The 14,436-nt window shown below is 33.6% G+C and overlaps 1 protein-coding gene across 2 annotated transcripts; it reads left to right on the top strand.

The window, feature by feature from the left end:
* The first annotated feature begins 3,285 nt into the window (after window positions 1-3,285).
* Window positions 3,286-8,924, top strand: LOC132624894 (putative late blight resistance protein homolog R1A-3). 2 transcript variants are annotated; one of them, XM_060339638.1, is made up of 3 exons: window positions 3,286-3,458; window positions 5,022-8,570; window positions 8,668-8,924. In XM_060339638.1, exon 2 carries the CDS (start codon window positions 5,032-5,034, stop codon window positions 8,518-8,520), a length of 3,489 nt encoding a protein of 1,162 aa, XP_060195621.1. In that variant the 5' UTR covers window positions 3,286-3,458; window positions 5,022-5,031; the 3' UTR covers window positions 8,521-8,570; window positions 8,668-8,924. The 2 variants fall into 2 exon arrangements, with proteins under 2 accessions (XP_060195621.1, XP_060195631.1); XM_060339648.1 differs by lacking the exon at window positions 3,286-3,458 and adding an exon at window positions 4,158-4,286.
* The last annotated feature ends 5,512 nt before the right edge of the window (window positions 8,925-14,436 follow it).

Raw genomic sequence — 14,436 nt, 5'->3', positions numbered from 1 at the left:
TTTTAGGTTTAGGAAATAAACATTGGGCCGGGTCAGGTTTGGAGGAAGTGGGCTGGCAGATGGGTTGTGGGTATTGGGCTGTTAAATTTAATATATGGGTTGGTTATTTGAGATCAAATGTTGATCCGAAAATGTGGGTCCTTCTTCCTTTATTTAAATTATTTTGGGCTTCTAATTTAATGACTAGTACAACATATACTATGTAAAGACAATTAATAATTAATATGTAGAAAAATAAAGATTTTGCAAAGTGTTGTCTTGTAATTGATTTAACGATTCCGAACCCGAAAAATGAAATGATTACGAATCATTTAAAATTTGTGGTAAAGTAATACTTGTAATGTTGAAAATAAAAGTAGCGAAAATAATAGTAGTGAAAATAAAGTATTTAGCTCGTCAATAAATTTAGAAGCCCGAGTAAAATAAATTAAATAAAGGAGGGACAAAATTGGGTATCAACACAAGTCATATTTTTAAATAGAATTACTCTTCTCATTCAAAGTTTTTTTAACAGCATTCATAAGTCTCAGCGTTTCCTTTATAAAATTACTATATTTTTCTACAAGTTAATTCAAACGACACTATTATATTTTCCTTTGAAACCTTAGTAATATGTACAAGCTATTTTCTTAAAATCTAAACACTATATTTAATCTTAATTAATTAACCTAAGTTTGGTCGGATAACCGTAGTTAACGGATTCTAAAGGATGCCTAACACCTTCCCTTTAGGATAATATAGAACCCTTACCTAGAATCACATTGGTTAAGCAGACTATTAACGGAGGTTTAGTTTTAACTTTACCTTAGTTAACATCTTGGTGTCCTAATTCACCGTTAAATTAATTAGGTGGCGACTCCTTAAAATAAAACAAAAATAGGAATCTCCAATATGTTGTACTCCTAATTTCAAACCCGGTTAAAATAGGGTATGACAACGTACTCTTCAAATTGATCAGTCAAACTACTACATACGTACTCTTCAAATTTACTTTTTCGAAAAACTCTTTAAACAATAAGTAGATTTTATAAAATTAGCCGAACAGGTGGTAAAAAATAAAGAGACCAACCACATTTATAAAGCGGGGAAGTGCGACAAGGCCGAACGAGATTCCGAGGGTCTATTGTAGGTGTAAGGTCTGCATACACTCTTCCCTCCCCAGACCCATTTGTGAGACCGTAAAAGCTTACTCGCACTGAGTGTTTACACCAAATTAATGGGTGTATGACATGTGTTTGGATGTATACAATTGTCACTTAACCATGATTAATTAATGTATATATTCACTTCATTAAATCACTTAACCATAGTAAATTGTATCGATTTGGTGTAAACATCAATGTAAATAAGTATTTAGCCTTGTGGGATCGAGTATGTTGTTGTTATATACTTTTCTCAATCTATATCATGGGTGATAGGTAGGAATATTAATACATAAATAGGCCCTTAAATTTAGTCTCAGCGGGCAAGTATGCCCTCCAACTTTGAATATACACAAGTAGGCATCTCAACTTGTCTAAAGTTGAATAAGCAAAACACAAATGCTAATGTAGCATTGATGTGGCACAGACGTGGCCCTCCAATATTTATGTGCCACGTTAGTGTCATGTCATCATTTGTGTTTACTTGCTCAACTTTATACAAGTTGAGGTGCCTACTTGTGCACACCCAAAATTGGAGAGCATACTTGACAGCTGAAGCCAAGTTTAAGGGTCTATTTATGTATTATGCCTAAGAAGTACTTTTTTAGGAAAATGAGATCTTATGTCCTCTTACAATTTGAATAGAAGAATATACCCTTTTCAGTTCTCTTATGTGTAGAAAAAGTTAATCTCGTATAAAAGGGTTATCAAACTAAAAAAAATTGTAAAACGCTACAAAACCATTTCTCCCATTTAAAACCATATATTTACATACACAAATATATAAAAGTAAAAAAAAAAAAAAAATCCTGGAATAATCTATTTTTCATTTTCAAAAGAAAAATTGATAATGAAGCTATAGTTCATCTATGCTCTAATTCGAATAAATAATTTTAAATATTTAAATAGAAATAATTTGTGTATGCGCATTTGTGAAATTTTTTTCTCTTCTCAAAATTTTTTAATAGATTATCTTTTTCAAAAGTATTGATGTACAGCGGACCTTTACACGAGATTTCGAGAGAATTAAATTCTTAAAAAAAACATCCACCACGTGTTATGATTCTTGTTAAATGTGATTATCTCACATTTAATATTAAGTGATAATAATACCATTTTTCAAGATATCAAAAGTCTTCGATAGTTAGTTAACTCCCCTGTCCCAGTTTCCAAACATTATAAAATAGGTCTGGCGTTGCGCCTGGCAAGTGGTGCATTAAAAGAAAGCAATCACTCAATAAATACTTTTGAGAGAATTAAGGATGTGTTTGGTATGAAGGAAAATGTTTTTCTAGAAAGGGTGCGTTTGGTAGGAAGGAAAATATTTTTCTAGAAAATGTTTTCTTAGAAATCAATGGGTTTATTACTTGTCTTTTAGTGTTTGGTAAGCAAATAAAGAAATATTATTCTAATAGCATTTATATGTAATCTAACAAAGCATAATGAGGTGGTATGGGTGGGGAGTGGGGGTTCGGGGGTGATGGGGTGGGGGTTGGGGAGTTGGGTAGGTGGGAAGAGATAATGAACTTGGAGTGTCACTTATGAAACTTATTTTCACTACTTTCATTATGAAAATCATTTTCCTCATTTTTAAGGAATTTATTTTCCTAGAGAAAATGTTTTACAAAATATTTTGATCAACCAAATATGAGAAAATTGGAAAATATTTTTCGAAAAATTCTAAGCGGATTTCAAACAGAAGAAGTGCACGCATACTTCTTAAAAAAATACCCTTTCCTTCGATGTGTAATACTATGTGTTACTGCATTTATTTTATTTCTTTCGATTTTATTGTCTATTTTCTTTTGAGCCGATGGTCTATCGGAAGTAACCTCTGTACTCCACGAAAGTAGGGGTAAGATCTGCGTATATGGTACCCTCCTCAAAATTTACTTGTAGGATTACCCACGGTATGTTTGTTGTAGTTTCTAAAATTTGACAGAACTTTTCGAATTTTCTGATTTTTTTAAAGTTCTGATCAAACTCTAACGAAGTTGTTAAATATAAGATAAGAGATCAAAAGTGTTCATTTTGCAAACTTGAGCGACTATAACTGCGAGGAGCATAATTAAGGGACTATTTTGAAACATAAGGGGCCAAATTTTTGTTATTTTCTCCTCTCAAGTCTTGGTCAACTTTTCCTTGTGTGAACACTGAACACACATGTAAATGCTCAGCAACAAGGCATCCAGTTGGAATCAAATATAGACTTAGAACAAAACTTACAGCAAGAAGGCATCCAGTTGAGATCAAATATAGACTCTAGAACAAAACTTACTTTGTATTGCTGCAGGAAGAACATCAACTATCATCCAGGTTTGCATTTTCTTCAGTTTCAGTTCACACAGCTTTCTTTCTAGGAGCTCCTTTTTTTTTTTCCTCCATTCTTTTGAACAATAACAACTAGGATTAATTAAGATTTTTCACAAACCTGGTTGGAGATTCTTGTGGAAGTGGATTCTTGTGAAACTTAAGCCTATAAAACAAGAAAATGGCATTTATAGAACATCAATATTTTGTCCAAGAAAATATTTCCAACCCCATCTGACATAAATTTTAAGGAAAGACAATGGGGTTGAAACATCATCAGACAACTAGTAATAAACATATAGATAGAAAAAAGTATGTACTCTATAAAACAACTTGATTGACACTAAATAAATACTTGGACTTGTATATCTACCTATCTACCTCCAACAAGGTAGGTGTAAGATATGCGTACACTCTACCCTCCCCAGACCTCACCCATGGGTAGTGATGGAGCCAGAATTTCCGCCTAAGGGGTTCAAAATATAAAAAAATAATCATACGAAGAAGTCTAGAGGGATTCAACATCTAGCGTATATACATAAAAAATAATTTTAACTTGTAAAATAATATTTTTTTTCCGCCGAGGGGGTTTGGATGAACACCCTCGGCTCTATGAGGCGTCGCCACTACCCGTGGGATTACACTAGGTATGTTGTTGTTGTTGTTGTTGTTGTTGTGTTCTGAGCATTTATGTGATTGTTTTTCCAGATATGTTCCAGGTGACTTTCTTTCCATTTGCCTAATCGTACTGTGTGAAGTACGCATTGTGACTTTCAGATATAACTCATAGTTATATTTGTTCACTGGGGTAAACCAGGATAACTTTCTGTACATGTAGTGCTGGCAAAATGAGCCCATAAAAGGGTTGGGGAGTGAGATTTTAAGGGGTAAAATTTGGCTTCAGCAATATTTGAACCATGAAAATATGGGTAAATATGAGTAAAATATGTAAATTGAGGCAACAAATAGTAACACATTCAGCTGCTGGAAATGAATGATGATGAGTAAACGGCAATGCAAGAATCCTGAAGTATTATTGTTGCTTATGTTCTTGTCATACTCTGATTTTGCTTATTTATTGAGATCTCAGTTTTGCATGCTCTGTAGAATGATAATTTACCAGTTTGAGAATGTACTAAATTTTTATATACTCACTCAGCCTTATAAATCTAGCATGGAATGTTGCATGTGAAAAAATAATGTGAGCTACTAGTCTTTATTTGCTTTCTGAATTACTAATTATGAAGCACTCTGTGTATGGTAATTTGCAAGTTATTCTATTCTAGGAGTTAAGTTCTATAGATGCTGGAATTTTAGGCTCTTCTCTTGAAGCAGCTAATTGACCTGGAATTTTAGGCTCTTCTCTTGAAGCAGCTAATTGACCTGGAATTTTAGGGGATATTTTATTCTTTGTATATTTTATTTTTAGGGGATGTTTTTCAGCTAGTAATAGCAAGTTTTTTGAAATCTTTATGATAGTTTAACTTAATTGGAGAAACTCGTGAATATTCCCTGTAGTTAAGAATTTTTGGTCTTAGAATGTGATTATTTTTATCTCTTTACTTTCAGAGCTGTCTACATGTCTGAGGAAAATACCACAGGAAAACGAATGTCTGAAATAGAGAGGAGATTTCTTGATACATTTCTGTTTTGGGCAACTAAAAAAGGAATGATTAAGGATGGGAAGTTGCGAGGACGCGGAATGCAAGTAGTAGATACTGTTTCGGGGCCAAGGGCAGACTTATCTTCTGCTGAAGTCAAACACGGTTATGAGTTTCTCCTTTCGCTGGTTCCAGGAAGGTGGCCTTTACCAAATTTATGCAGCCCATTGTTTAAGAAGTTCATCGAGTACATCCTTCAGAATGTGAAGGATCTTTTCATCAACAAGAAAGAGCTGAACAAGTTTGATCTTCTAAAGAAAGAGTTTCAAGTCCTTGAAGATAGTCTAAAGTATCTGAAAACCTTCCTCAATTTCATAAAAGATGCAAGCATGGAACTAGAGAAATCTGGAATTCTCTTTAATCATATGGAGGTTGTCACTAGGGATGCTGCTTACATCTGTTACCTATGTCATGTGGAAGAAATGGACGAAGACGTGGCATCTCACTTGAGACTTAAGATCTCAAATGTTTTGCAAGAGATCAAGCCCATTAAGCCCCAAGTTGCAAGAATTTATACAGGAGCACTAAGATGTTTGGTTAAATCACAAATCCAGTACAATCGGGATGTGATAAAATTTGTTGATGATTCCATTCATTTTCTCTTCAAGGATTTGTTGGAGTTATCAAATGGTGAGACATGTTCTTCGATGCTTCCTCCTATGAAAGATCAAGCCGAAAGCCTTCTCCAAGCATCAAAGCAATTGCTAACTTTGTTCATCTATCCGCCTGAAGATCTATCTGTTGACCAGGGGAAATTGAGGGATATAGTTACTTACGTTGAAGGTCTTATTGCTGAGGTTGCATTTGTTGCTTACTCTTTCTCCATTGACAAAGCAGCAGAAGTTACCTTTGTATGCTCTGACTTGTTTAAAAAGATTGACCTTGTCATGGCAGACCTAAAAGACCTGATCATGGAAGCTCCATTGTCATCAAAATGTAGTTTCCCAAGGACAAATGGATCAGGCTTTATTAAGTCGCTCTTATGCTATCTTAAAGAGTTGCTGCAAGATGGAAAGTATGATTCTGCTGTCAAGCACCTTATTGCAGAAGCCCAGGGGGAGTTATCTCTCTTGTTGGAGAAAGTTGGGGAGAAAAAACATGACTTTGAGGAGGTAAAGAAACGTGATCTTTGGACAAAAGTGATAGCTCTAGCATACCAGGCAGAATGCGTAACTGATTGCCTGGTTATGGGAGACTATCCTGTTTGGTATCGGCATTTGTTATGTAAGATCACAACAGAAATTAAGCTTGTCAATGATCAATTAACAGAGCTCCATGTGCAAGAAGTTGAAGTCCCCGTCAAACAAGAGGCAGCAGATCCTGTCCCACAAGGAGTTGAGACTCCAGGGCACGATGAGGTAGTGGTGGGATTTGATGAAGAGGCAGAGTCACTAATAAAGCAGCTCACCAGAGGATCAAAAAAATTAGATATTGTGTCTATTGTAGGGATGCCGGGTCTTGGAAAGACTACACTAGCAAAGAAAGTTTATCATGATGAAGCCATAATGTACCATTTTGACGTCCAAGCTAGGTGTTGTGTTTCCCAAACTTATGATAGAAGAAAATTGTTGCTGGAAATTTTGAATCAAGTTCGATTTTCCAATCAACAAAATGTGAAAGATCCAGCAGATACTTTAAGAAGATTCTTAAAAAGTAAGAGGTACCTTCTCTGCATTGATGATGTATGGAGTGTTGACACTTGGGAAGACTTGAGAGGATGTTTCCCGGATGATGACAAAGGAAGCAGGATACTATTAACCAGCCGAAATATTGAGGTGTCTTCCAAAATTACCCCTAATCTTTTTCAACTTCCTTTTCTTTCTGCGGAGAAGAGTTGGGAACTCTTGCAAATTAAGTTATTCAACGATCAAACTTGCCCGTCAGAACTATGCGAGGTAGGAGGTCAAATTGCAAGAAACTGTCAAGGACTACCTCTCCTGGTGATTTTGGCAGCTGGTGTTTTGACAGGGATAGAAAAAAAGGAGGAAAGCTGGAGGAAAATTTCAGAAAGTATAAATTCAGATACTGTCATTACTGCAAAGTGCTTAGATATAATAGAACTGAGCTACAAGCACTTGCCAGATCATCTCAAACCCTGCCTTCTCTATTTTGCATCATTTCAGGAGGATGAAGAAATTTCATTCTCAAACTTGGCTTGGTTATGGACTATTGAGGGATTTGTTAACACAGAGGCAAAGAGTGTAGAGCTTGTTGCAGAAAGTTTTCTGAATGATCTCATCGGTAGAAGCTTAATAATGGTCAGCAAGAAAAGGTCCACCGGAGGAGTCAGATCATGTCACATTCATGATATGTTGCATGATTTTTGTGTGACAAAAGCTAAGGAAGAGAAGTTTATACAGATAACGAGCACCGGGAAGACTGATTTGTCTAGTTCCTTTTATGAGCACAGGAGGCTTTGCATTCATCATAGCCTTTATTGGGCAGGGAGGATTGGAAACCTACAAGTTCGGTCTGCATTCTTCAGACCCCCGAAATCTGGCTGCCAGAAATTTTTTGATCTCGAGAACTTTAAACTGCTAAGAGTTCTACAAATGCAATGTCCTGTGTCGGAAAGTTCATTCCAGGGATCGAAAGAGCTTATTCTTTTGAAGTTCTTAGGAATCAAAGGCTACGTGGAATCAATGCCATCATGGATATCGAACCTTTCAAACCTTGAAATATTGCTTGTAACAACAGTAGGCAGTGGTACAATAATGCCGATGACCATCTGGAATATGCCAAGGTTAAAGCATGTCCATGTAGAACCCGTTGTATCTTTTGATGAACACATTCCTCGCAAATCGACAAACATATGTTGCATAGAGACCTTGGCCACAGTATCTCTCACTAATAAGCAAGCAGATTACATGATCAAGAAGGCAACCAAACTGCGAAAGCTCAAGTGCCACTGTAAAGAACCTCTCAAGCTCAGATTAGATGTTCTTCAACTTGAATCACTCAGTGTGAATGGTAGGATCTTGAAGTTCAGCTTGCCCTCGACACTGACAAAGCTAACTCTATCAGATGTTTCATTGCCGCAAAGTGAAATGTCTAATATCGGGAGCTTACCAAATTTAGTGGTTCTCAAGTTGGAGCATAAAGCATTTCAGCAGGGAAGATGGGACATTGAAGATGAAGAGTTTCCGACCCTCAAGGTTCTTAAATTGAGGTCGCTCAAAATTACAGAATGGAATGCCTCCGCCGAGTCCTTGCTCAACCTCGAGCAGCTTCTTGTAGAAAGCTGCTTCCGTCTTGAAGAAATCCCTTCTTGTATTGGAGACATTTCAACACTAAAGATGATTGAAGTGAAACGATGTGGTGAGTCTCTTGAAAAATCAGTCAAGCAAATTAAGGTCGAGCAAGAAGAAGAATATGCAAAGGAAATCAAGGTCCTTATTATCACTTAGATTCGTCAGCCTGACGTGCATATAAAAAAGCTGCAACACCGGTTCAACAGGTACGCGACTCAAGCCTTTTTGCATTATGTCCTGATTTTCACTTAGCCTTTTAAATCTTGGTAAAACATATTTGAGAAGTGTTTCTTTACGGTGCAGAGGCGTGTGATTGAAAGATGAAGGAGACATCAAGCTTCGGCATAGCCATGGCTGATCTTAATAACCAGCAGTTCCTTTGAGCTGTTTCTTTTGTTTCATTAAGCACAATAACATATCCAGCTAGATGGAAGCTGGGGAAGTTGAAGACATTTTTCTTTTTTGGATTTGTATTTGTATTTCAAAATAATTCCTTTGGACGGGTTTACTGCATTGACATATGAACATTATTTCTTTCTATCATATTTTAGATGCTTGCACATTGATAGTGTCACATAACTTCTTGACCATATCTACTGATTTTCTGCATTGAACACCTGCCATGAGGTGTAGAATTGATACTGAAATGAGCAGAGAAAGCAAGCTGAGAACAGGTGCACAAGTGTTTTTCTTTAGCGACTTCAAGAGAAGGATGGAGGACACTAGCATGGTAGCTATGGCGAGGGAACTGAGAAACAGTAGTGATAGTGATAGTTCTGCCTGTTTCCTATAGTTCTGCCGGTTTCCTTGCTTAACATATTCCATAGAAACTTTTTCCTGAAAATTGAGGGGTAAGAGCTTTCAGTATGAATCATGGTCACTTCTGAATTTGGATAACATATTTCATCTCTCTTGAACCACTTCGCTTTTGTCTTCCTTTAAAATTCCTCTTGTCAGCTACAAGAGCATTTCCTTCCCCTTCCTTGATATACACACTAGCCATCTGTTTGGCTAGTAGTTCCTGTGATGACAACAAATTCTCAAACTCCTCCAAGGATGGTTGTTGAGCCCATCCTTGAATTGATGTAACAAAAGGAATATATTCTGGTTTCAGACCACGAATGATAATTCTTCTCATTCGTGCTTCAGAGATAGCCTCATCCATATTTAATAAAGAGATCTCTGAACATAAGTTCTTAATCCTCAAAAAGTAATCGGCAATAGAAAGATTACCTTGAATGGTGTTAGCCAATTCATTCTCCAAGATCTGTAGTCGCGCTTCATCCTTCTTGTTAAACAGCCGATCGAGGGTCCTCCATATCTCATGAGCTGATTTGCACCTAATAATATGATCAAACAAGTTGTGAGAAATGGACCTCTTCAGGATGAACTCCGCCTTCGCATTAATTTGCTTCCACTTCTTGCATGCGTCGCTATTTTTCGGTCCGTCAATAGGAGGACTTGTGTAACTACCATTAACAACATCCCACAAATCCTCTCCCACAAGGTATGACTCCATACATGTCTTCCATACCTTGTAATTGGACTAATTCAACAACTCCATCCCCAGTCCATTAACACGGCCGCTTAAATCCATATAGAGAAACCAGTTGAATCTACTACTAACCCGATCTTGAAATAAAATCCAGAAGCCAACAATGGCTATGGATAAGGCTCTGGTACCATGTAGAGAAATATAGCAGAAGAAAAGTAAATCGGGGAAACCTTCTGCTAGCCCAAGATCGTTAAATAAGATCGGAAGATTCAACTAAAGAAGAGGAAGCTATGGAAAGAAAAACTTTGTAATGGAAGAAGACTGTCTTGAATTAGCTTGAATGACTTACAATTGGGTTTGGTTTGGGGTTGGTTACAAATGCCTAATGTCACCCCTATTTATACTTGTTTAGGGATGTTTCTAGATATTATTCTAGATCCATCCATAAGAAAAATCTAGTTATCTTTATCTTCTAGTATTACTCTAGAATATCTAGATTTTTCTATCCTCTACTAAAAATATCTAAGTGTCTAGAATTTCTAGACAATTCCTAAATACAATATATATCAAAGATATTATATTATAACTTTCTAGAAACTCTTTTAAATATCTATGATATTTTTGTTCTTCCAAAAAATTAACTTTAATTTTTTCACATTTGGCGTCATGCAAGTAATGCTTTATTGGCAGGCAATTCAGCCAAGCAGGAATAATCTACAAAAAACTTGAAGTCAAATGAACATCTTACATTCCACACAAGTCAAATGTTATCATACAATATGAGACTAAGGTGGTAAATCAAAAAGGAAATTAGCTCCTAAGATCTACATTTGCAGGTATAACTTAGAAAACTATGGAATTTAAGGATACATGTATCTGCTTAAATATTTTTTTTTCCTTTTCAGGAAAGGGAGGAAAAGAGAGGAGCTGCAAGGAGCATCGATGAGCATACAGAAAGAAGGGAAGTTGGCAACGTTTATGCAATTGCGAATTAATTTTTTTAGAATTTAAGAAATCACAAGCATGTTTATCACTTATTAAATTAATCAAATTAAGTTGCATAGTACAACAATAATCTTGTCAAGTTAAAACACACACTTATCATGTAAAGACTGATATAAGTAAATCACTACGACAGGAATTACGAGTAACTCTTCTAAATCCTCCAGAGTCCGGAGCCAAAATGACATATTTTTACAGCAATTAGACCAAAATAGGCTGTCTTTTTTTTTTTATACCCAAATGGGTATTTCGTTGATCATTCAACGAAATACCCCAGTTACTGTTCATAGCAGCAACTTTTTTTTTTTTTTTTTTTTTTTTTTTTGCTATTTCGTGGATTGTTCCACGAAATAGCTTTTTTTTAATTTTTTTTTTGCATTTCGTGGAACAATCCACGAAATAGCTTTTTTTTTTCTTTTTTTTTTTTTTAATTTCGTGAAAAAAATGATTTTTTTTTTACATATCATGACACAATCCACGAAATAGATGTTTTTTTTATTTTATTTCGTGAATAAAAAAAGAAATAGGAAATTATAATTTTTTTTTTTGTTTTTGCATTTCGTGTATTAAAAAACGAAATAGGATAATTTTTTTTCTAATTTCGTTCGTATAAAAAGGAAATTGGAATATATATATATTATTTCGTGTATTAATGAAGGAAATTGATTTGTTTTTTTATTTTTTTTGCATTTCGTAATCTAATGAACGAAATAGGTTTTTGTTTTTTGTATTTAGTGAATAAAAAAACGAAATAGGAAATTATATACATATATATATATATTTTGCATTTCGTGTATTAAAAAACGAAATAGGAAAATAATTTTATTTTCATTTCGTTTATATAAAAATGAAATAGGAATATATATATATATATATATTTCATTCATGTACCAATGAAATATTTCGTGGATTGTTCCACGAAATGCAAAATAAAAAATAAAAAAAAAACATATTTCGTGGATTGTTCCACGAAATGCAAAAAAAAAAAAAACAGTTTTATTTATATTAACGAAACTGTTTTATTTTTTAATTTAAAACTGTTTATTTTTTATTTTTTATTTTGCATTTCGTGGAACAATCCACGAAATATAAAAAAAAAACAGTTTTTTTATATATTTTTGAAATTGATCTTATATATATATATATATATTCCAAATTGATTAAAAGCCATTTTTTAATTTTTTTAAAATATATTTTTCAAAAAACTTAGTGTTTAACTGTAAGGTTATTTTAGTCAACTTTATATATCGAGAAAATTAGTCAGCTTTATTTTCAAAAATTGAAACCGCAGAAGTGAAATTGACATTCACAGATACATTATCCCTGGATTTTTACGTTGAAATCTATTGCGTATCATCATCTTATAAGTAAATAAAACTGAAATATTCATGCCAGTTTGGGGAAAAATTGAAATTGAATGTGATAAAAGGCGTTTTTTTAAAAATCGGCTCGGCCAAACCGCCTTGCGGCCGTTTGTGTGCATAGATCTCGGAAAAATACCCAAAATCAAAAAAAAAATCGCGTAAATCGGACGTCCGAGCGCAAAGTTATGACCATCTAAAGTTTGACGACTTTACAACTAGTTTTTCTCCCTATATTTTTTAGAATTATATTTATATTTAAAATAAAGTTATGTCTTGACTTTACAACTATTTTTTTTTTCGTTTATTAAAAAACGAAATAAGATTTTTTTTATTTCGTGAATATATAAATGTTTTTATAAATGAAACACAAAAATATATATATATTCATCCTATTTCATTGGTACATGAATGAAATGCAAAATATATATATATATATATATATTCCTATTTTTTATTTTCCTATTTCGTTTTTTAATACACGAAATGCAATATATATATATATATATATATATATATATATATATATATATATATATATATATATATATATATATATATATATATATATATATATATATATATTCCTATTTTTTATTTTCCTATTTCGTTTTTTAATACACGAAATGCAAAATATATATATATATGTATATAATTTCCTATTTCGTTTTTTTATTCACTAAATACAAAAAAAAAAAAACCTATTTCGTTCATTAGATTACGAAATGCAAAAAAAATAAAAAAATAAATCAATTTCCTTCATTAATACACGAAATAATATATATATATATATATATATATATATATTCCAATTTCCTTTTTATACGAACGAAATTAGAAAAAAATTTATCCTATTTCGTTTTTTAATACACGAAATGCAAAAACAAAAAAAAAATTATAATTGAAATAAAATAAAAAAAACATCTATTTCGTGGATTGTGTCATGATATGTAAAAAAAAATCATTTTTTTCACGAAATTAAAAAAAAAAAAAAAAAAAAAAGCTATTTCGTGGATTGTTCCACGAAATGCAAAAAAAAATTTAAAAAAAAAAAAGAAGCTATTTCGTGGAACAATCCACGAAATGCAAAAAAAATTTAAAAAAAAAAGTTATTTCGTGGAACAATCCACGAAATAGCCAAAAAAAAAAAAAAAAAAAAAAGAGTTGCTGCTATGAACAGTAACTGGGGTATTTCGTTGAATGATCAACGAAATACCCATTTGGGTATAAAAAAAAAAAGACAACCTATTTTGGTCTAATTGCTGTAAAAATATGTCATTTTGGCTCCGGACTCAAATCCTCTATATGTATGATTAAGACAGTCATCACACAACTATGTTACTATTCTAATGCAACTGTTAATTTATAGGATTGATGCAGTGGCTATGAGACTAATATTAGGATGAATAAAATCCAATTGCAGGTTCCAAACTAATTGATACATGCAAATCAGGAAAACCCTGAATTTACACCTTAAATTTCAGAATTCCAACCCAAACATGTAGGACCTGAAGGTATGAGAATGAATAAACGACTAATTGTTAGGGATTTTGAGAAGGACGAACCTGGGCTGAGTCAATACTTTCCCGATGAAACTGACATATCTTACCAAGTGCAGAAACCGCATTATCATATGCACGTTTATTCTCAGGTTCACAAGCCCGAAAATGCATTATCACTACATTAATCCTTGAAAGAGCCTCTGAATATGTATTTAGTAAACACAAAAATATATCACTTTTCATCCAGTCCCCCGTGATGAGAATGATCTCAATACATATTCAACAGTATCATACCTCTAATAAAAGGTTTGAAGACAGAACCACCATATTGCGCATAAAGCCCATGTCCATGAAGAGCACACTGAACACAACATAATGGTGTTTAGGTAAATCATATCACGGAAAACTTGAATAAAAAACCTGTCAGCAACCACTAAGATACCCAAACCTCTCTAACTTGTGGGTATTCGTCATTGCTTGCATCCAACAGTAAAGGAAGAAATGCATCACAGTACCTAGTTGGCATAAGAAGTAATTTATCAAAATGGTGACCCCAAGCAATTAAGAAAAATTTATACCGATTAACCCACTTTAGAGCTGCTCCAGGGCACTCCGCGACAAGATAAACAAATGTATAAATTGATGCACATCTCTCATGAGTTGTTTTATCTTTTCCCTTCATATTATAAAGAACATATCTTTTACGTTTTTT

The sequence above is a fragment of the Lycium barbarum genome, chromosome 2, assembly GCF_019175385.1.
Source record: "Lycium barbarum isolate Lr01 chromosome 2, ASM1917538v2, whole genome shotgun sequence".
NCBI classification, from domain to species: Eukaryota; Viridiplantae; Streptophyta; class Magnoliopsida; order Solanales; family Solanaceae; genus Lycium; species Lycium barbarum.
Note: the sequence above shows the minus strand (reverse complement) of the source record. Positions and strands in the feature narration are given on the sequence as shown.

Bases quoted from the DNA above. Each gene is read 5' to 3' on its own strand.
- LOC132624894 (XM_060339638.1), top strand. From the start codon at position 5,032: ATGTCTGAGGAAAATACCACAGGAAAACGAATGTCTGAAATAGAGAGG.